This window comes from Salvelinus namaycush, chromosome 4, assembly GCF_016432855.1.
Source record: "Salvelinus namaycush isolate Seneca chromosome 4, SaNama_1.0, whole genome shotgun sequence".
NCBI classification, from domain to species: Eukaryota; Metazoa; Chordata; class Actinopteri; order Salmoniformes; family Salmonidae; genus Salvelinus; species Salvelinus namaycush.
Window position 1 is genome coordinate 76963706 of NC_052310.1, and position 22699 is coordinate 76986404.

The following is a 22699-nucleotide window of genomic DNA, read 5'->3' on the forward strand; positions in this document are numbered from 1 at the left end:
CTTATGGTTTTCTGTTCTACCTGATACTTAATTTCACACTCCTTGTGTCCCAGGTCTAAATCAGTCCCTGACTAGAGGGGAACAATGGGAAAAAAGCAGTGGAACTGGCTTGGAGGACCAGAGATGAGTTTGGGGGCCTTAGAGGATGATTAGGATGCCACAAACACATACCCCTAAACCCCAACCCCCCTGACCCTCTGTCTTATCCTAATATCCTGCCACTGTCCAAGTGACCCTGCCCCTAACCACATCAGTAGGACTAGTCAGCTCTTCTTGTTACTAGTGCACAGTCTGTCATAGTCAGGGAAAACTGCTGGCGTTTCTACACATTCAATTGATCCTTCATATCTTCACTTCTTCACTACTGACATAAACGTTACATAAACTCTGGTGTTGGCTGATGTTCTTGAGCACTCCATGAACGCTGTCAAACTCCAAATGATATTTATGGTTATTAGCACTTAGCCCTTATGGATTCTGGCAGCCATTGCAAAAGCAAACATGAAACATCCCATAATGGTCCCTCTTGTGAATCATACCTACCCATGTTTTAGATCAGTTTTTGTACCTCTCAAAGACCAGAAATCCCCATATGGAAGCTGTAAAATATATAACTTGCATAATGTGTATGTGGTATGAGTTACCTTGGACATTGTCATATTGTTTTCATACCATAGGCTTTTAAATAAGCTTTTATATCAATGAGTCTGTTTTACCACTATGTTTTGTCATGTCTGATTACTACTCATTGAAATACATTCTACTTCTTCTACTCTGCCAACAGATGAGGGCTTGTGGGATATCTTGATCAAGGACATCCCAAAGGAAGTGACGTCATACGCCTTCAACATGGACATTCTGAAGCAAGGGGTTAGTTATGACTTCCGGGTTATTGGCGTGAACGACTATGGCTACGGGTCTCCTAGTCCACCCTCAGCCTCCATATCTGGTGAGTTATTTCATATATCTACAGTATGTCCCAGATGTCACCCTATTCCCTAGTACACTACTTCTGGCCAGGGCTCATAGGGGTGTTATTTGGGACACGCACAAGCCATTGAGCTTAAGGTTTTCATGTTAATATAAGACTAATCAGTATAACACAAATGTACCACAGTCATTTTCAGATGCTACCTTTGCATCAGTGCTCCCTGCCCTGTCCCTGTGTTTAGTCCAGTTGTTATATGTGTTCTTCCCCTCCAGCCAAAAAGGTGGCGCCATTCTACGAGGAGTGGTGGTTCTTGGTGGTGGTGGCCCTGGTAGGTCTTATCTTCATCCTCCTTCTGGTCTTCATCCTCATCATCAGAGGACAGAGCAAGAAGTACGCCAAGAAATCTGACTCAGGTGAGAGGCAGAGACGAAGATGTCATTGACCTGATATTACTAGGCAACAAGCTATTTGTTATGGTTATGGTTTGGTTTTGGGTAGTATGGAGAGAGGGAGGGAGGGAGAGTGAGTGATAGGGAGAGGAAAGAGGGGAAAGGATAGAGAGATCTATAGAGGGGAAGTATATTAGAGGGGGAGTATAGCAGAGGGGGAGTATAGCAGAGGGGGAGTATAGCAGAGGGGGAGTATAGCAGAGGGGGAGTATAGCAGAGGGGGAGTATAGCAGAGGGGGAGTATAGTAGAGGAGGAGTATAGCAGAGTATAGTAGAAGGCCTACAGTATCTTGTCTGCTCCTCTCTGAAATCAGCAGGTATTTCCTCTGGCTCAACACTTATCTCTGCTGTGTGGCACTGTCAGTGCCAGTCTGGTTCACGGGCAATCCTGCCAGGGTAGGGCATCCCGCGGGTCACTGCCCATGTTTCTGACTGACAGACGAAACACAAGAGGTCCTTTCTTCCCTTCTCTCTCGCTTCCCTTTCTTCTCTGCTCTCTCACACAAAGATACTCTCACAGACCCCCTGTAACCCCCTCATGGAATACTGGACCAGTCCTAGTTAACAGATCAGCTTGTTAGTGTGACTGCAAATAGAGTGACTATTTGCATAATGACAGCTTCGCTCCCAGATGTCTTTGGAGGGGCCTGGTATATCAGGGGGGTAGTTGATGTTTGGACCCTTGCCTTCTCGTAGAATCCTACTTCACTCATAGGCAGGGAATATATTATCATACTGTAGACCCAGGCCCAATAGAGTCTGCTGATCAAAGCTCTCACTAAGAAGAGGTAGGTCAGAGGTCAGAGAAGTAACAACACAAATCAGTTTTAAATCAGCATCTTTACATCAACATCAGCTGATAAGGCTATTGACCTAGACTTTGTGGGCTTTAGTTTAGGTTTAAAGGCTGTGTTTTTGTTGAATATTGTGGAATCTATAATCAGTATTTAGATGCCTGGCTTCAATCGCCTAATATACTTGTGATGACATCATTCTGGAATCATTCCAGTCACTCCTCTAGTTTCTATAGAACTCAGTAGTGACATTAGTAGTGGTAGAGTACATAACAGAATATTATGAAAAACATCCATCCATGATTCATCCTCTAGTGTTTCTATACAACTCATAGTGTACGTGCAAAATGGCACCCTATTCCCTATGTGGTGCACTACTTTTGACAAGGGCCTATATAGGGAATATGGAGCCATTTGGGGCACAGCCATACAGTAGTAACAGTACTAGAGTGGGATACATGACATACAGCATCACTAACCCCCACCTGCCTGTCCGTCCGTCCCTCTGGCCTGTAGTCACAGTGTCTCCCTATGTGTGTTCATCAGGGAACAACTCCAACTGTAATGCCCTGACCCATGGAGATATGGTCAGCCTGGACGAGGGACGCTTCCCCGCCCTGGAACTCAACAACCGACGGCTGTCCGTCAAGAACTCCTTCTGTCGTAAGAACGGTGTCTATACCAGGTCAGTAACCAGACATGGCCACACCAAGAACATGTCTCTAGCTATGGCCACACCAAGAACATGTCTCTAGCCATGGCCACACCAAGAACATGTCTCTAGCTATGGCCACACCAAGAACATGTCTCTAGCTATGGCCACACCAAGAACATGTCTCTAGCTATGGCCACACCAAGAACATGTCTCTAGCCATGGCCACACCAAGAACATGCCTCTAGCTATGGCCACACCAAGAACATGTCTCTAGCTATGGCCACACCAAGAACATGTCTCTAGCTATGGCCACACCAAGAACATGTCTCTAGCTATGGCCACACCAAGAACATGTCTCTAGCTATGGCCACACCAAGAACAAGTCTCTAGCTATGGGAACACCAAGAACATGCCTCTAGCTATGGCTACACCAAGAACATGTCTCTAGCTATGGCAACACCAAGAACATGTCTCTAGCTATGGCCACACCAAGAACATGTCTCTAGCCATGGCCACACCAAGAACATGTCTCTAGCTATGGCAACACCAAGAACATGTCTCTAGCTATGGCCACACCAAGAACATGCCTCTAGCTATGGCCACACCAAGAACATGTCTCTAGCTATGGCCACACCAAGAACATGCCTCTAGCTATGGCCACACCAAGAACATGCCTCTAGCTATGGCAACACCAAGAACATGTCTCTAGCTATGGCCACACCAAGAACATGTCTCTAGCTATGGCCACACCAAGAACATGCCTCTAGCTATGGCCACACCAAGAACATGCCTCTAGCTATGGCTACACCAAGAACATGTCTCTAGCTATGGCCACACCAAGAACATGTCTCTAGCTATGGCCACACCAAGAACATGTCTCTAGCTATGGCCACACCAAGAACATGTCTCTAGCTATGGCCACACCAAGAACATGTCTCTAGCTATGGCCACACCAAGAACATGTCTCTAGCTATGGCAACACCAAGAACATGCCTCTAGCTATGGCCACACCAAGAACATGTCTCTAGCTATGGCCACACCAAGAACATGCCTCTAGCTATGGCCACACCAAGAACATGCCTCTAGCTATGGCCACACCAAGAACATGCCTCTAGCTATGGCCACACCAAGAACATGTCTCTAGCTATGGCCACACCAAGAACATGTCTCTAGCTATGGCCACACCAAGAACATGTCTCTAGCTATGGCCACACCAAGAACATGTCTCTAGCTATGGCCACACCAAGAACATGTCTCTAGCTATGGCAACACCAAGAACATGCCTCTAGCTATGGCCACACCAAGAACATGTCTCTAGCTATGGCCACACCAAGAACATGTCTCTAGCTATGGCCACACCAAGAACATGTCTCTAGCTATGGCCACACCAAGAACATGTCTCTAGCTATGGCCACACCAAGAACATGTCTCTAGCTATGGCCACACCAAGAACATGTCTCTAGCTATGGCCACACCAAGAACATGCCTCTAGCTATGGCCACACCAAGAACATGTCTCTAGCTATGGCAACACCAAGAACATGTCTCTAGCTATGGCCACACCAAGAACATGTCTCTAGCTATGGCCACACCAAGAACATGTCTCTAGCTATGGCCACACCAAGAACATGTCTCTAGCTATGGCCACACCAAGAACATGTCTCTAGCTATGGCCACACCAAGAACATGTCTCTAGCTATGGCAACACCAAGAACATGTCTCTAGCTATGGCCACACCAAGAACATGTCTCTAGCTATGGCCACACCAAGAACAAGTCTCTAGCTATGGCCACACCAAGAACATGTCTCTAGCTATGGCAACACCAAGAACATGTCTCTAGCTATGGCAACACCAAGAACATGCCTCTAGCTATGGCCACACCAAGAACATGTCTCTAGCTATGGCAACACCAAGAACATGTCTCTAGCTATGGCCACACCAAGAACATGTCTCTAGCTATGGCCACACCAAGAACATGTCTCTAGCTATGGCAACACCAAGAACATGCCTCTAGCTATGGCCACACCAAGAACATGTCTCTAGCTATGGCAACACCAAGAACATGCCTCTAGCTATGGCCACACCAAGAACATGCCTCTAGCTATGGCCACACCAAGAACATGCCTCTAGCTATGGCCACACCAAGAACATGTCTCTAGCTATGGCCACACCAAGAACATGTCTCTAGCTATGGCCACACCAAGAACATGTCTCTAGCTATGGCCACACCAAGAACATGTCTCTAGCTATGGCCACACCAAGAACATGATCATGTTGTCATCCAGAGTCAAATGTATGTATTTTCCAAGCTATAGCATACCATTTGTTACATACAGCAGGTTTTTAAAGGATCAAATAGCTTCGTATTTTAATTTTTGCCATGGAAAAAATATTGAGATACTGGTATCGTCCCGGCCCTACTTGGCATGTAAACAAATGTCTTTGCAGTACCTTGAGTTTGACCATTTTACTCATTGCACCTTTAAATTGACTGGTTTGAATATGTTTTTGACAATACTGTATAGTTACAATGCTAAGTATTATGGTACTGCGTTTATCATTATTGAGAAAACCCTATGGCTGTGTCTGAAATGTGGCTTGCCTACCGCTTACTAAAACTACATACTGTGTACTAATCATACTACATACTATTTAGAATGTCCTGTTTAGTAAAAAGGTATGCAGTAAGCAGCAAATATCAACATAATCCATACTGAGAAGGCGTCATCTAATGAGCCTGTTCCCCGCCATTCATTTATTGCGTTCTCCCTTATTCTAATTATCAGCTGTTGTCAGACGCAGTGGGTGTGAAAAGACAATTCTCCTCCTCAAAAGTGTGCAGGGAATTCTATAAATGAAAGCCGAAATAAGTATTACATTCTGGCATTTAAAGCAAACTCAATTTCCAAAATTTCACGTACTATAAAATGTTATATTTTTGCATACCCAAAAAGCCAAAAATGTAGAACACCAGTATGGGTATTTGGACATCGCCTATGACTTGAATCATGCATGGAGAAGTCCAACTTAGGCCGATGGATGGAACAGACTTTTTGCTGTGATGGAATGTATACTCTCCTATTAACCCCATATTTCCACTGTAAAACACAAAGCTGCTTTCTTATGATGCAGTATATTCCGGACCTGGGTTCAAATACTATTTCAAAACTTTAAGCTTTTGCTTTAGCTGGCCTGCACTTAAAAAAGGTTGGATTAAATTCAACCCGGTGCTGGGTAAATAGTGGACAGAACAAATGTTGGGTTATTTTGACCCAGCCAGTTGGGTTATTGAGCTGTGATCCACCGGGTTAGAGCAGAAGACCGGAGGCTTGACTTAGTAGGGGCGTGGCTTTCAGCTATTTAATTTTGGCCAACCGTGAGAGTAAATGTCATTCCGGTTCATCTGTTGTGTTGTATTGTCAGCACATGTTAAGATGACGCCCCATGGAATAGAAGAAAAGATGGTGTGAGCCACAAAGAAGGGTGTGAGGTTCAAACTGTGAAATATAAACCAATTAATTTCTCTTTTGAGTCAAGTACAGGACAGATAATTACTTGTTACGCTCCTGAAAACCGTGAGCAGTCGACGGATAGTGAACTGGAAAAGATCACTCTCCTGACAGAAGTGAAGAGTAAGAACCTGCGCTGACAGGTGAGAGGAAGGCTTCCAGGCCTCACCCTGATGATCAGGAAAATGCCCGAGATGACTCTGGCCCAGAGGTAGTACGATTCATAGAGAAAGTGGATCCATGCCTTTTGGCAGATCCGTTTGTGGTGTTAGGCTGGGTTCTGTCAATATGGTCAAAGTATAGATTTGTTGTGTGTCTGCTGCCCAGAGGGAGAGGGCGCTACACGTTTCACGACTCGGGACAAAAGCTGCATCCTGCTTTGCTCTTTGGAGTGCAGCTGAAAGGAGTGATAACTGGGGTGGTGTTGAGTGTTGAGATGGATCGACTGAAGTTGAGGATCCCCGGTGTCTGTGATACATGCCATTTGGTGCAATGCAGACCTAGTGGCGAGCTTGAGACTGAGGAGACCCTTTCTGTCCTTCTGAGTTTTGAAGCAGAATGTTTGCCGGATAAAGTCATGCTAGGGTATATAAATTATCCCGTGACAGCTTTTGTTCCAAACTAGGGCTGACCCCATTTAGTCGACTGGTCGAATGCTTGGTCAAGATTTTTTTAGTCGAGCAATGGCAAAACAATTATGGCACACGAGACACATGTGTGATTCACCCCTGTCTGAGTGCACTAATCCATTGTGGAGGCCTGTCTGAGTGGACTAATCCATTGTGGAGGCAACGGGGATGGCACACCAGTATCACCAGTCGTACATTTACCCTTAATTCCCATCATTTATAATCTACGTTTTAGTTATGGTAACTTATGTTAATGCATTCAATATATTATATATATATTATTATTAAAGTCTTACCATTGTCATTGTAGGTGTGGACACATTATTTGCAGAGCGCACAACCTAGGCTTACAAATTTTGGTTTATTTAATTCCATTTACGAGTTTTAAATGTATTTATTGTCTTTTGTTTGGACCGCACATGTCAGTCTTGAGTGAGGACACACACTTGATTACGCATAGAACTAGGCCTAGGCTACCATCACTGTGGAGCTTCTCAAAGTCATTTTTTCTTTGCCTCAAACAGTAAGTAAACAAAGTCTGTTTTTACGTCCATTGAGAATGACAATAGTTCCTCAATGTAGCCTATTTGCTAAATTTTTCCAGCTCTCTCCCTTTCAATACCCACTCAGCATGAAAGGAGATAAAAATGTCATACTCTGGTCGGGTGGAAACGTCATTAAATAGGTCTACCTGATTACTTCTTATCCCTTGCACAAATAGCCTATAGCTCTGTCTGTCCGGAGCTCACTGGCACAGGAAACTCTGAGGGCCCAGAATATTTTATATAATGTTTAAAGTTTTCTCCCATGAGCTTGGGCTGACTAAGCTAATAGTTGATACAATGTTTTAAATTCCTTGCAGACAGGCAATGCATAGCCAATGTGATTCATAGGATACACTATATATACAAAGGTATGTGGACACCCCTTCAAAATAGTGGATTCAGCTATTTCAGCCACACCCGTTGCTAACAGGTGTATAAAATCAAGCACACAGCCGTGCAATCTCCATATTCAAACATTGGCAGTAGAATGGCCAAGTCAGTTTGTCAAATTTTTGCCTGCTAGAGCTGCCCCGGTCAATTGTAAGTGCTGTTATTGTGAAGTGGAAACCTCTAGGAGCAACAACCACCGAGTGCTGAAGCGCGTAGTGAGTAAAATACGTCTGTCCTCGGTTGCAACACTCACTACCAAGTTTCAAACTGCCACTGGAAGCAACGTCAGCACCAGAACTGTTCATCGGGAGCTTCATGAAATGGGTTTCCATGGCCGAGCAGCCACACAAGCCTAAGATCACAATGTGCAATGCCAAGCGTCGGCTAGAGTGGTGTAAAGCTCGCCACCATTGGACTCTAGAACAGTGGACACGTGTTCTCTGGAGTGATGAATCACGCTTCACCAATTAGCAGTCCGACAAACAAATCTGTGTTTGGCAGATGCCAGGACAACAGTACCTGCCTGAATGCATAGTGCCAACTGTAAAGTTTGGTGGAGGAGGAATAATGGTCTGGAGCTGTTTTTCATGGTTTGGGCTAGGTCTGTTTATTCCAGTGAAGGGAAATATTAACGCTACAGCATACAATGACATTTTAGACAATTCTGTGCTACATTAACCACAGGATTTTACTGTTTGGCTCTGTGTATTACCATACAGTAAATTAGGATTAATCACAGCATATTAATGTTTGGCTCTGTGTACTACCATACAGTAAATTAGGATTAATCACAGCATATTAATGTTTGGCTCTGTGTATTACCATACAGTAAATTAGGATTAATCACAGCATATTAATGTTTGGCTCTGTGTATTACCATACAGTAAATTAGGATTAATCACAGCATATTAATGTTTGGCTCTGTGTATTACCATACAGTAAATTAGGATTAATCACAGCATATTAATGTTTGGCTCTGTGTACTACCATACAGTAAATTAGGATTAATCACAGCATATTAATGTTTGGCTCTGTGTATTACCATACAGTAAATTAGGATTAATCACAGCATATTAATGTTTGGCTCTGTGTACTACCATACAGTAAATTAGGATTAATCACAGCATATTAATGTTTGGCTCTGTGTATTACCATACAGTAAATTAGGATTAATCACAGCATATTAATGTTTGGCTCTGTGTACTACCATACAGTAAATTAGGATTAATCACAGCATATTAATGTTTGGCTCTGTGTATTACCATACAGTAAATTAGGATTAATCACAGCATATTAATGTTTGGCTCTGTGTATTACCATACAGTAAATTAGGATTAATCACAGCATATTAATGTTTGGCTCTGTGTATTACCATACAGTAAATTAGGATTAATCACAGCATATTAATGTTTGGCTCTGTGTATTACCATACAGTAAGTTAGGATTAACCACAGCATTTTACTGTTTGGCTCTGTGTACTACCATACAGTAAATTAGGATTAACCACAGCATTGCGACATATTGGGAGTTCCTGCTCTACTGCTCACTGCATTTAGCTCTGTGTGGAGTGTGTAAGTGTGTGTGTACTTGTGCCAGCGGCATGGTATTAAATTAGAGGAGATAGCATTAAGGTGTGTGGGACTGACTGACTGACTGACTGTGTGAGCGTCCCAAATGGCAATTTATTCCATATTGCACTACTTTTGACCAGAGTTTTATAGACTCTGGTCAAAATATGTGCACTAAATAGGGAATAGGGTGCCATTTGGGACTGACTGGGTGATCAAGCTCATAAGAACCAGCTGGAAAGCCAAGTGCCCTCTGTCTGATGCTGTGATGCTGTGCCCAGGGGAATTAGTCCTGTATTTCATACCCCAGGAGGTAAGTGTGTGTGTGTGTGTGTGTGTGTGTGTGTGTGTGTGTGTGTGTGTGTGTGTGTGTGTGTGTGTGTGTGTGTGTGTGTGTGTGTGTGTGTGTGTGTGTGTGTGTGTGTGTGTGTGTGTGTGTGTGTTTGCTTGCCCTTGGGGAAGGATCAAAGGTGCATTGGACTTTGAAGAGCAGCCATGTAGCCAGGGGGTGAGATTATGTGTGAGAGGAGGAATGCTAAGATGCACCTCAGATATCTTTGAACTCCCCACTGCCGAGGTGATGAATGCTGATTGGTTAAAACTGCATTCCAGCCGGTGTCTATTCCACAAATTACCACCTGCTAAATCTATGATGTTAAAATGCCTATTAACTCTGTTCCATCTGACTGTGCAATCCACTGTCTCATCAGCCCAGGCAGGCAATTTATGAACTTGACCTCCACTATAAAAAGCATCAAGACATTATCTCACATTTCTTTTAGACTAACATTTAGTTTTCAACAGTGGAGATTTGTATAAACCTTGCTGTCTGTCTCTACGACATTTGCAACATTGTTCCAATATTCAAATTAGATCTCCAGCTGTCCCATAGTAATGAATGTGTTAAGAGTCCGGAGGCAGCGTTTCTCAGCCAGTTAAAATCATGAATCAGCTGGCACAATTCTTATGTATATTTACAAAGAAATGTCAATTGAAAAAAGGTACAACGAAACGAAGTGTTGCTAGTTTGCAGTCATTCCAGCTTCAGTTTGAAGTGATTGTGTTAGCTGTGTTGTTGGCTAGCTCCTCTGAATAACAGTGTCTTAACTTATTGGAAGGTTGAAGATCCTCAGTATTTCCTAGAGAGAGAGAGGATGGAAACGGATGTTGCCTTATTTGAGCCAGTGTGTTTACATCTTCAGTGATAACCAGTGGTGGAAAAAGTACCCAATTGTCATACTTGAGATAAAGTAAAGATACCTTAATAGAAAATGACTCAAGTAAAATGACTAGTCACCCAGTAAAATACTACTTGAGTAAAAGTCTAAAAGTATTTGGTTTTAAATATACTTAAGTATCAAAAGTAAAAGTATACATCTTTTGAAATTCCTTATATTAGGCAAACCAGGCGGCACCATTTTCTTGTTTTTTACATGTACGAAAAGCCAAGGGCATGCTCCAACACTCAGACATAATTTACAAATGAAGCATGTGTTTAGTGAGTCCGCCAGATCAGAGGCAGTAAGGATGACAAGTCAAGGGGTGCGTAACTGGTGGCATGGAAGTCAAACGCAGTAGAGCAGAACTTGGTAAATGGCCGGAGCCGTTTAATGCACATAACTCCCGGCTTACAAAAATAACAAAAAAACACATGGGCACAAAACCCGTCTTGCACCAGTCACAAAAGGCACTCGTACTTACAATGAACAATTCCCGACAAGGACATGGGGGAAACAGAGGGAACATATACAACATGTAATTAGGGAATTGAAACCAGGTGAGTGTGACAATCAGACAAAACAAATGGAACATGAAAAATGGATCGGCGATGGCTAGAAGACCGGTGACGTCTACCGCCGAACACCGCCCGAACAAGGAGAGGAACCGACTTCGGCAGAAGTTGTGACATGACCAGGGATGTTCTCTTGATAAGTGTGTGAATGAGACAATTTTCCTGTTCTGCTAACCATTCAAAATGTAACAAGTACTTTTAGGTGTAAGGGAAAATGTATGGAGAAAAAAAGTACATGATTTTATTTGGGAATCTAGTGAAGTAAAAGTAAAATTTGTCCAAAATATAAATAGTACTACAGATTTCCCCCAAAAATCTACTTAAGTAGTACTTTTAAGTATTTTTACGTAAGTACTTCACACCACTGGTGATAACCCATTGGGAAAAAACTGGTTGAATCAATGTTTCCACGTCATTTCAACCAAAAAATTTAATGTGATGGCATTGAATCACATAACTATTAACCTACATTTATTGACGTGGTGAAATGTTTTGTTGATTTCACGTTGAATTCACGTTAGTTGACATCTTAACCAAATGTAAATCAAAACTAGACACTGAAGTTACGTCTGTGCCCAGTGGAAAGTGGCCTTTGGCCAAGAGCGATTAAGGAAGGAATGAGGGTATGAGTTAAAGGAGCTTGAAGCACTCCCGGAGTTCACAAAGCTGTGGAACGCAACTGCAGTCATTGTTAATGAGTCCCACAGGCCCGAGGAGGGGAGCAGAGGGGGGGGTGAGGGTGGATTACACCCCTTTCGGCATTCACTACACACCAACCAACCTACTACTCCTAGACTGGATTACGGGGCTGATGAGGGTGCTACTACCCCCTCTTTATGCCGGAAATTTTTTAAATAATTCACACCTCACTCACTCAACAGTGAATGAGCATCAGAGTTAAGTGAGGGAGAGAGGGAGGGGGAGAGAGAAGGGAATGATGGGAGGAGTGGGCCTGTTTAGTGGAGCTTCCTCTGAATTTTTAAACAGGCAGTTTATCATAATCTCTCACAGGGCCAGCAATAACATTTTCTTCACATTCACTCCTTAACCCTTTGTCTGCCCATAGAGGGGCCATCCCTGCCACAACTAGTCCCTTCTCACAGAAGACACAATGGTGGAACCAGTCCAATGTGTCTCTGAAAGTTGCTGTGAAGTCTGCTGTGTGAGATTAGCCCAGGACCACTAGAGGTTGGGTAGGTTGTTTGCTCTTTTCCATATTATGTCTATTTATAATAAGCTACCCAGGAAAGTGCTGAAATAACCCATATTAATATATGTAGCCTTAGAAATATGGTTCATGAAATCAGTAACTTGCTAACATCAGATAACATTCATATATTAGCCATTTCTGTAACACACTTAGATAATTCATTTGATAATACAGCAGTAGCAATATAACATATATAAAAGAGACAGAAATGCTTATGGGGAGGTGTTGCTGTATATATTCAGAGCCATATTCCTGTAATGAATAGAGAAGATCATATGTCAAGTGTTATTGAAGTTTTGTGGTTGCAGGTTCACTTGGCACATCTAAAGCCTTTTCTTTTGGGGTGTTGCTATAGGCCACCATGTGCTTACAGTCAGTATCTAATATGTGTGAAATGCTTGATAGTGTATGTGATGTAAACAGAAAGGTCTACTTTCGTGGGGACCTGAATATTGACTGGTTTGTCATCAAGCTGTCCGCTCAAGAGGAAGCTTCTCACTGTAACTAGTGCCTGCAATCTGGTTCAGGTTATTAATCAACCTATTGGGGTGTTTACAAACACTACAGGAACAAAATCATCCACATATATTAATCACACTTTCACTAATACTGTAGAACTTTCTTCTAAATTGTGCGCCGCCCTATGGGAATCCCGATCACAGCTGGTTGTGATACAGCCCGGGATCGAACCACGGTCTGTAGGGACACCTCTAGCACTGAGATGTAGTGCCTTAGAGCGTTGTGTCACTTGGGAGCCCTAAAATTGAGGGGCCGTGGGGACCAAGTGAAATAATGACCAGAGCTAGCTCAACATGATCTTATCTGGAGGAGCAAGGAGAGAGATGTAGGTTTGCAAATTCTATCGCTTATCAAACGATGCTGTCCTTCATTAGTGACTGCGTGTACTCCTCTTTCTAGAACAGCTGTCTGCAAGGTCACAGTGGAGGAGGTTCTAGGATCAAGGATTTACTAACTGTCATCTATGGGCCAAATGAACCCCTCCCCTTCCGAAAGACACCAGGTGTATGTGCACTCACTTGAAATCGTGATTCGTCCAAATAATCAGCGATGCACAAACCGCCGCAGCAGTGGTATTGTTCCTCATAACCTTCATATCCCATTTTAATGTTTCGTGTTTCATAACCGAGACACAGTAGAGATAGAAAATGGCAATAATACGTTAACTTTCCATTGTGTGTGTTTCTCTCCTGCATCCAAGTTTAAGTGTATTAAATGTAGTCTTGTTATAAATTATTAACAATATTATTAGTAATTGAATTACAGCTCTCTCCGTGATTGCCCTAAAGGTTTTTGTGGTTTAGTTCAAATTGATCAGCAACACGCTCATGATGAGGCGGCAGGGTAGTCTAGTGGTTAGAGCGTTGGGCTAGTTAACCCACTGTTCCTAGGCCGTCTTGAAAATATGAATTTGTTCTTAACTGACTTGCCTAGTTAAATAAAGGTAAAAAATAAGTAATATGATAATCTCACGCTCTCTTCTCCAAATTTCTTTCTCATGAAAGTTTCAAACGTTGGGATTTAGGAATGCACTCAACCTAAAATATAAATATTTGTGGAAAAAATTAAGTTGGTTTTCAGGCCCTTCAGTGACAGTGTGGAGAGAGAGGAGAGAGATCGAGAGAGGCTCTCCCAACCAAGGCCAATCAGCATAAACGGATGTCTGATTGTTTAACTGGCTTATAGGGACAGAGGGAGGAAAATGTGGACGAACTTATATAGAATGCAAAAACATTTTTTTCACCAAGTTCTAAGAAGAACCTTGAGTGTTTTGAGAGAGCTGTTCTGAGTGCACCACTTGTGGATGTTGTGAGGTCTCGCTCTTTCCCCTTCTCTCTCATAGCATTCTCAATACCTCCCCTTGACCCTGCCCACTACACGTGTTCACTCACTCCATACTCATAAATACCCTCTCTTACTCCATACTCATAAATACCCTTTCTCACTCCATACTCATAAATACCCTCTCTCACTCCATACTCATAAATACCCTTTCTCACTCCATACTCATAAATACCCTCTCTCACTCCATACTTATAAATACCCTTTCTCACTCCATACTCATAAATACCCTCTCTCACTCCATACTCATAAATACCCTCTCTCACTCCATACTCATAAATACCCTTTCTCACTCCATACTCATAAATACCCTTTCTCACTCCATACTCATAAATACCCTTTCTCACTCCATACTCATAAATACCCTCTCTGACTCCATACTCATAAATACCCTTTCTCACTCCATACTCATAAATACCCTTTCTCACTCCATACTCATAAATACCCTCTCTCACTCCATACTCATAAATACCCTCTCTCACTCCATACTTATAAATACCCTTTCTCACTCCATACTCATAAATACCCTCTCTTACTCCATACTCATAAATACCCTCTCTTACTTGATACTCATAAATACCCTTTCTCACTCCATACTCATAAATACCCTCTCTTACTCCATACTCATAAATACCCTCTCTTACTCCATACTCATAAATACCCTCTCTCACTCCATACTCATAAATACCCTCTCTCACTCCATACTCATAAATACCCTCTCTCACTCCATACTTATAAATACCCTTTCTCACTCCATACTCATAAATACCCTCTCTTACTCCATACTCATAAATACCCTCTCTTACTTGATACTCATAAATACCCTTTCTCACTCCATACTCATAAATACCCTCTCTTACTCCATACTCATAAATACCCTCTCTCACTCCATACTCATAAATACCCTTTCTCACTCCATACTCATAAATACCCTTTCTCACTCCATACTCATAAATACCCTCTCTCACTCCATACTCATAAATACCCTCTCTCACTCCATACTTATAAATACCCTTTCTCACTCCATACTCATAAATACCCTCTCTTACTCCATACTCATAAATACCCTCTCTTACTTGATACTCATAAATACCCTTTCTCACTCCATACTCATAAATACCCTCTCTTACTCCCCTCTCTTACTCCATACTCATAAATACCCTCTCTCACTCCATACTTATAAATACCCTCTCTCACTCCATACTTATAAATACCCTCTCTCACTCCTTGTAAACCTCCACACTCCACACGTATCTCTGAATGGAGAGGTTTTGAAAGTGTCACCTACGCTCCCTGAAACATGGCTGTTGGCTCTTAAATGCATCTTGTTATGTATATGTATGTTGATAACCTTTACAATAAAGTGAACACAACCAGAGCCTTCCTATCTGAGACTGCATGGGGATTGAACATAACCTAATCTACACAACCAGAGCCTTCCTATCTGAGACTGCATGGGGATTGAACATAACCTAATCTACACAACCAGAGCCTTCCTATCTGAGACTGCATGGGGATTGAACATAACCTAATCTACACAACCAGAGCCTTCCTATCTGAGACTGCATGGGATTTCTGCCTATGCAGTGAGCTCCTCCACTCTACAAGGGTTGAATGTATGAGTCAGTCACAAGGCTAACTGTAATGGCATTCCACAGACAGCCCACATAGTGTTTCATCAGAAGAGATCATCTCAGGGAATACTGACAATAGACATGCTGGGATCTCATGGCTGTTCCCTGATCATGATAACAACCCCCCCCCCCCCTCCCTCTCCATACCCCACGGCCACATCCCCACCACCACACAAACACACTGCCAATCTGTCTCCAACAAATACTAGAGGGCACCTTCTCTTCTATCCCTTTCTATACCACTATTGGTAAATGCGTGGAGACAGTTCAGTACATTTTGACTGATCAGTGTGTATCCTTCAGCTGTTTTCCTGGTTCCTTTCATACAGTTTCTCTGCCATGTCACTCTACTGTGTGAATGGGGTTTCTCAGTGATTTCATACAAGTTGTTTATGTAGAGGGTCTTTCTGTAAAGTGTACTGTAACTAGAATTCCTTTATTATTTTATCATATTAGTGTAACTCATTTGAATGCCAATGTTGTGCATTAGCCACATAACATAACATTGATAACATAATGCCAATGTTGTGATAGGACTGCCAATGGCTCTGTCCTTGCCATAGAAATGTCATTAGAATGTTATGTTATGTAATTATACACTAAGTGTACAAAACATTAAGAACACCTTCCTAATATTGAGTTGCACCCCCTTTTGCCTTCAGAAGAGCCTCAATTTGTCGGGGCATAGATTCTACAACGTGTCGAAAGCGTTCCACAGGGATGCTGGCCCATGTTGACTCCAACGCTTCCCACAGTTGTGTCAAGTTGGCTGGATGTCCTTTTGATGGTGGAACATTATTGAGACACACTGGAAACTGTTGAGCGTGAAAAACCCAGCAGCACTTAAATGTTTTGTCTTGTCCATTCACCCTTTGAATGGCACACATAATACATGTCTCAATTGTCTCAAGGCTTACAAATCCTTCTATAACCTTTCTCCTACCCTTCATCTACACTGATTGAAGTGGATTTCACACGTGACCTCAATAAGGGATCATAGCTTTCACCTGGATTCACCTGGTTAGTCTATGTCATGGAAAGAACAGGTGTTCTTAATGTTTTGTCCACTCAGTGTATCTTTATCTCTCTATATTGTCCTGTCTCCTCAGGTCTCCTCCTCGGCCCAGCCCAGGCAGTCTCAACTACTCTGATGAGGATTTGAGCACCACCAAGTACAACGATCTGATCCAGGCTGAGAGCAGCAGCCTGACAGAGAAACCATCTGAGATATCAGACTCTAAGGTACCGACAGTATGTACTCCCCTTAACGTCTCCCATCTCACTGTCTGTCAACGTATTGGATCCCACTGCACCTCACCTTTACATTGATGCTATGCCATAGATGCTGATCTGTGGTCAGTTTTTTTATTTCCCCCCTAGTGGTTAAGGTTAGGATTGGGGAAGGACAGCTGAAAATTCCACCCGGAGTGTAAGCAGACACTCAGGGCATTGATATAATAGGGTTTAGATGGGGAATGTGTCCCGTGTCTCTCCTGGTCTCTATGGGGCAGTCAGGCTGAGCTGGAGGCAGCTCTGTGAGTAAGGACAGTAGCCAGTGCCCAGCTCTGGTGGTGGTCGGAATCAAGCACAGAGGATGCTCACACACGCGCACACAAACACATACGCACACAGACTGGAGGGTCTGCTGCGTTCTCAGGCCCAGGCAGGATTCCTTCCACAGCCCCGTCCTCGTTTTGGGTCACCGTTACCCATAATGCCCCTTACATCCCAGTTTGCTGTGTTGGCATCTGCTGAATCAGAGGAACAGACAGGGGGGCTGGGGCCCAATAAACAGGGGGGCTGGGGCCCAATAAACAGCTCTCATCAATGAACTGGATCTCTCTCTCTCTCGCTCTCTCTCTCTCTCTCTCTCTCTCCAATTATATTTTTCTTTCTTTTAATTTGTCTATACTGATCCTCTTGTTGCTGTTTTCCTCTTCTCTGTTCTTGTGGTTACCCTGCCATCCCTTCTCAAAGCACAACCATATCATCACCAGTGGTCTAATCTACAGGTGACCAGTAACGTGATGTCCCTTTTGAAGTTTTATTGAGCGGATATCTCCAGGCTATCAGCTTAGCTCTCGCGCGCGCAGACAGACAGACAGACAGACAGACAGACAGACAGACAGACAGACAGACAGACAGACAGACAGACAGACAGACAGACAGACAGACAGACAGACAGACAGACAGACAGACAGACAGACAGACAGACAGACAGACAGACAGACAGACAGACAGACAGACAGACAGACAGACAGACAACATCAGGCTATCAGCTCTGCTCAGTGTTGGGTTGTGGCAGGGGTTGTCTCCATTAAGCCCTATGGGCCTCCAGTTCAGTCCTCCACTGGCAGGTATAAGTTGGCTATTGTCCTCCATGGCTGCAATCCCGCTACCGGGATCGATATGACAACAGCCAGTGATAGTGCAGGGCGCCAAATTCAAACAACAGAAATCTCATAATGTCAGGATTGTGTGCAGAGATGTAGCGGAGTCAAGCGCAGGACACAGGTGTTGAGCAAAACAACGGCGTTTACTCAATACAAGCAAAAATTCCTCAATGGGAATATAACAAACACACATGCACCAACGAAAACCACTAACGAAACAAACAATCACTGACAGAACAGAAATGTATGCCAGAGGGTTAAATAGGGAACATGATAGGGGAATTGAAACCAGGTGTGTGTAATACAGACAAAACAAAACGAAACTGAAAAATGGATCGGTGGTGACTAGAAAGATGTTGTTCACCCGAACAAGGAGAAGGGCCGACCTCGGCGGAAGTCGTGACAGTACCCCCCCTTTGAAGCGCGGCTCCAGCAGCGCGACGACACCGGCCTCGGGGACGACCCGGAGGACGAGGTGCAGGGCGATCCGGGTGGAGACGGTGAAACTCTTGTAACATTGAAGGATCTAGAATGTCCTCCATCGGTACCCAACATCTCTCCTCCGGGCCGTACCCCTCCCACTCCACGAGGTACTGAAGGCCCCTCGCCCGACGCCTTGAGTCCATGATGGCTCGTACGGTATACACCGGGACCCCCTCGATGTCAAGAGGGGGCGGAGGAACCTCCCGTACCTCAGACTGCTGGAGCGGACCAGCCACCACCGGCCTGAGGAGAGACACATGGAACGAGGGGTTAATGTGATGGGAGTTGTAACCTATAACAAACCTCGTTCAGTCTCCTCAGGACTTTAACCTCTAACACCTCCCAAACCCGGATCCGGGATCCCCCCCATCAAAAAAGCTGACTAGCATAGCCTAGCCTAAAGCCACAGGGATATCATATAATAAAATGTTCATGAAATCACAAGTCCAAGACACCAAATGAAAGATACACATCTTGTGAATAAAGCCATCATTTCTGATTTTTAAAATGTTTTACAGGGAAGACACAATATGTAAATCTATTAGCTAACCACGTTAGCAAAAGACACCACTTTTCTTACTCCACCATTTTTTTACTCCATCAGTAGCTATCACAAATTCGGCCAAATAAAGATATAAATAGCCACTAACCAAGAAACAACCTCATCAGATGACAGTCTGATAACATATTTATTGTATAGCATATGTTTTGTTAGAAAAATGTGCATATTTCAGGTATAAATCATAGTTTACCATTGCAGCCACCATCCCAACTCTCACCAAAGCGACTAGAATAACTACAGAGACCATCGTGTATTAGCTAATTACTCATCATAAAACATTTCTTAAAAATACACAGCGTGCAGCAGATGAAAGACACAGATCTTGTGAATCAAGACAATATTTCAGATTTTCTAAGTGTTTTACAGCGAAAACACAATATAGCGTTATAGTAGCTACCACAATAGCAAACATCACCCCAGCATTGATTCAAGGCAAAAAGAGCGATAACGTATAAACCACCAAAATATATTAATTTTTTCACTAACCTTCTCAGAATTCTTCAGATGACAGTCCTGTAACATCATATTACACAATTCATATAGAGTTTGTTCGAAAATGTGCATATTTAGCGGCACAAATCGTGTTTATACAATGAGAATAGTGTCCATAACGTCAAGCAATCTGTCCGGCGCCATCTTGGAAAGGCGCCTATTCTTATCGAAAACTATTCATAAACTTGACTAAAAAAATACAGGTTGGACAGCAATTGAAAGACAAATTAGTTCTTAATGCAATCGCTGAATTACATTTTTAAAATTAACGTTACTGTGCAATACAGGGTGCGATAACGCAAGGCTACACTGCAAGAAATGGCGTCTTATGCATTTGACATTTTTCAACAGAACAATGAATTATCAGCATAAATAGTTCTTACTTTTCGATGAACTCTCATCAGAATCTTGGGATAGGTGTCCTTTGTCCAAAAGAATCGTTGCTAGGTTGGAGAACGTCGTCTTCCACGTTGCAATTAGCAGTAAACATTAGCTTGAGAGAGAGAGATACCCAACTTCCTACAGCGCCAAGAAAATAAATACCCAAAAATCGCAATATACTGACATAAACTGATATAATTCGGTTCAAAATAACAAGATTATGATGTCTTTAAAGCCTATATCGAATAAAAACACAGCCGGAAATGTGTAAGATCTATAACCGATGTTTCCAAAAGAACGTTCCAAGGTCCTCAGTGCGTCAGAGCGAAGGGGAAAAGAACGATACACCTCGTTTCCAATCAATTTATAGACTTTCAGCTCTGCCTAGAGACTCCATTTCAAGGCCCTCTATTCGCTGACACCCAGAGGAAGGCGTATGCAGTGCATCTCAACCAATAGAAGACAGGCAGATTTATAAACAGGTCGGAGAACAGGTTGGAAAATTCTGCATTCTCAACTCCACATAGGGAAATTGCTCTAAGTCCAGTTCTGTTTCACCCACAGACATAATTCAAACGGTTTTAGAAACTAGAGAGTGTTTTCTATCCAATAGTAATAATAATATGCATATTGTACGAGCAAGAATTGAGTACGAGGCAGTTTAATTTGGAAACGAATTTGTACTATGTCGAAATGGCACCCCCCTAGTGGCAAGAAGTTTTAAATGGCCCCACAAACCGCGGACCCAGCTTCCGGCAGGGCAGGTGAAGGGGCAGGTTTCGGGTCGAGAGCCAGACCCGATCTCCCGGTGCATACACCGGGGCCTTACTGCGGTGGCGGTCGGCACTCGCCTTTTGCCTCCTCAATCAGGAGCCTCAATCTGGCTCTGATGCCATGGTGCCAGGACCGGCTGATAACCCAGCACACACTGAAAAGGTGATAGGTTGGTAGAGGAGTGGCGGAGGGAGTTTTGGGCCATCTCCGCCCAGGGGATGTAAGCTGCCCACTCCCCCGGCCGGTCCTGGCAATAGGACCTCAGAAACCTACCCACATCCTGGTTTACTCTTTCCACCTGCCCGTTACTCTCGGGGTGGAAACCTGAGGTAAGGCTGACCGAGATCCCCAGGCGTTCCATAAACGCCCTCCAGACTCTAGATGTAAATTGACCCCGATCAGAAACTATATCCTCAGGCACCCCGTAGTGCCGGAATACATGGGTGAACAGAGCCTCCGCAGTTTGTAGAGCCGTAGGGAGACCGGGCAAAGGAAGGAGACGGCAGGACTTAGAAAACCGATCCACAACGACCAGGATCGTGGTGTTACCCCGCGACGGGGGAAGATCCGTCACGAAATCCACCGATAGGTGTGACCATGGTCGCTGTGGAACGGGAAGGGGTTGTAATTTCCCTCTGGGCAGATGTCTAGGTGCCTTGCACTGTGCACATACCGAACAGGAGGAAACATAAACCCGCACGTCCTTAGCTAAAGTGGGCCACCAGTACTTCCCAGAAAGGCAGCGCACCGTCCGACCGATACCAGGATGACCAGAGGAGGGTGACGTATGAGCCCAACAGATCAAACGATCGCGGACATCAAACGGAACGTACATACGCCCAGCTGGACAGTCAGGTGGAATGGGCTCTGAATGTGACGCCCGTTCGATGTCCGCGTCCACCTCCCATACCACCGGTGCCACCAGGCGAGAGGCTGGAATGATGGGAGTGGGATCTGAGGACCTCTCCTCTGTATCATACAGCCGGGACAGTGCGTCTGCCTTAACGTTCTGGGAACCTGGTTTGTAGGAAAGGGTGAAATCAAAACGGGTGAAAAACATGGCCCACCTTGCCTGGCGAGGGTTCATTCTCCTCGCCGCCCGGATGTACTCCAGATTGCGGTGGTCAGTCCAAATGAGAAAAGGGTGTCTAGCCCCCTCAAGCCAATGTCTCCACGCTTTCAGAGCCATGACAACAGCCAGCATCTCCCGGTCCCCCACATCATAGTTTCGCTCCGCTGGGCTGAGCTTCTTCGAAAAGAATGCACAGGGGCGGAGCTTTAGTGGCGTACCCGAGCCCTGAGACAGCACAGCCCCTATCCCTGCCTCGGACGCGTCCACCTCAACTATGAATGCTAAGGAAGGATCAGGATGAGCCAGCACGGGAGCCGAGGTAAACAGAGCCTTCAGGTGACCAAAAGCCCTGTCCGCCCCAGCTGTCCACTGCAGTCACACCGGTCCCCCCTTCAGCAGTGAGGTAATGGGAGCCGCTACCTGACCAAAACCCCGGATAAATCTCTGGTAGTAGTTGGCAAACCCTAAAAACCGCTGCACCTCCTTTACCGTGGTTGGAGTCGGCCAATTACGCACGGCTGAAATGCGGTCATTCTCCATCTCTACCCCTGACGCTGAAAAGCGTTACCCTAGGAA

General features: G+C 44.0%; 1 protein-coding gene across 1 annotated transcript in view; it reads left to right on the top strand.

The window, feature by feature from the left end:
- Nucleotides 1–22699, top strand: part of LOC120046834 (protein sidekick-2-like) — a 200304-nt gene that overhangs the window by 164713 nt on the left and 12892 nt on the right. Inside the window, exons 40-43 of the mRNA XM_038992381.1 lie at nt 785–949; nt 1204–1344; nt 2721–2859; nt 17076–17208. Of these exons, the coding sequence (XP_038848309.1) occupies nt 785–949; nt 1204–1344; nt 2721–2859; nt 17076–17208 (578 nt within the window). The remainder of the gene's footprint in view (nt 1–784; nt 950–1203; nt 1345–2720; nt 2860–17075; nt 17209–22699) is intronic.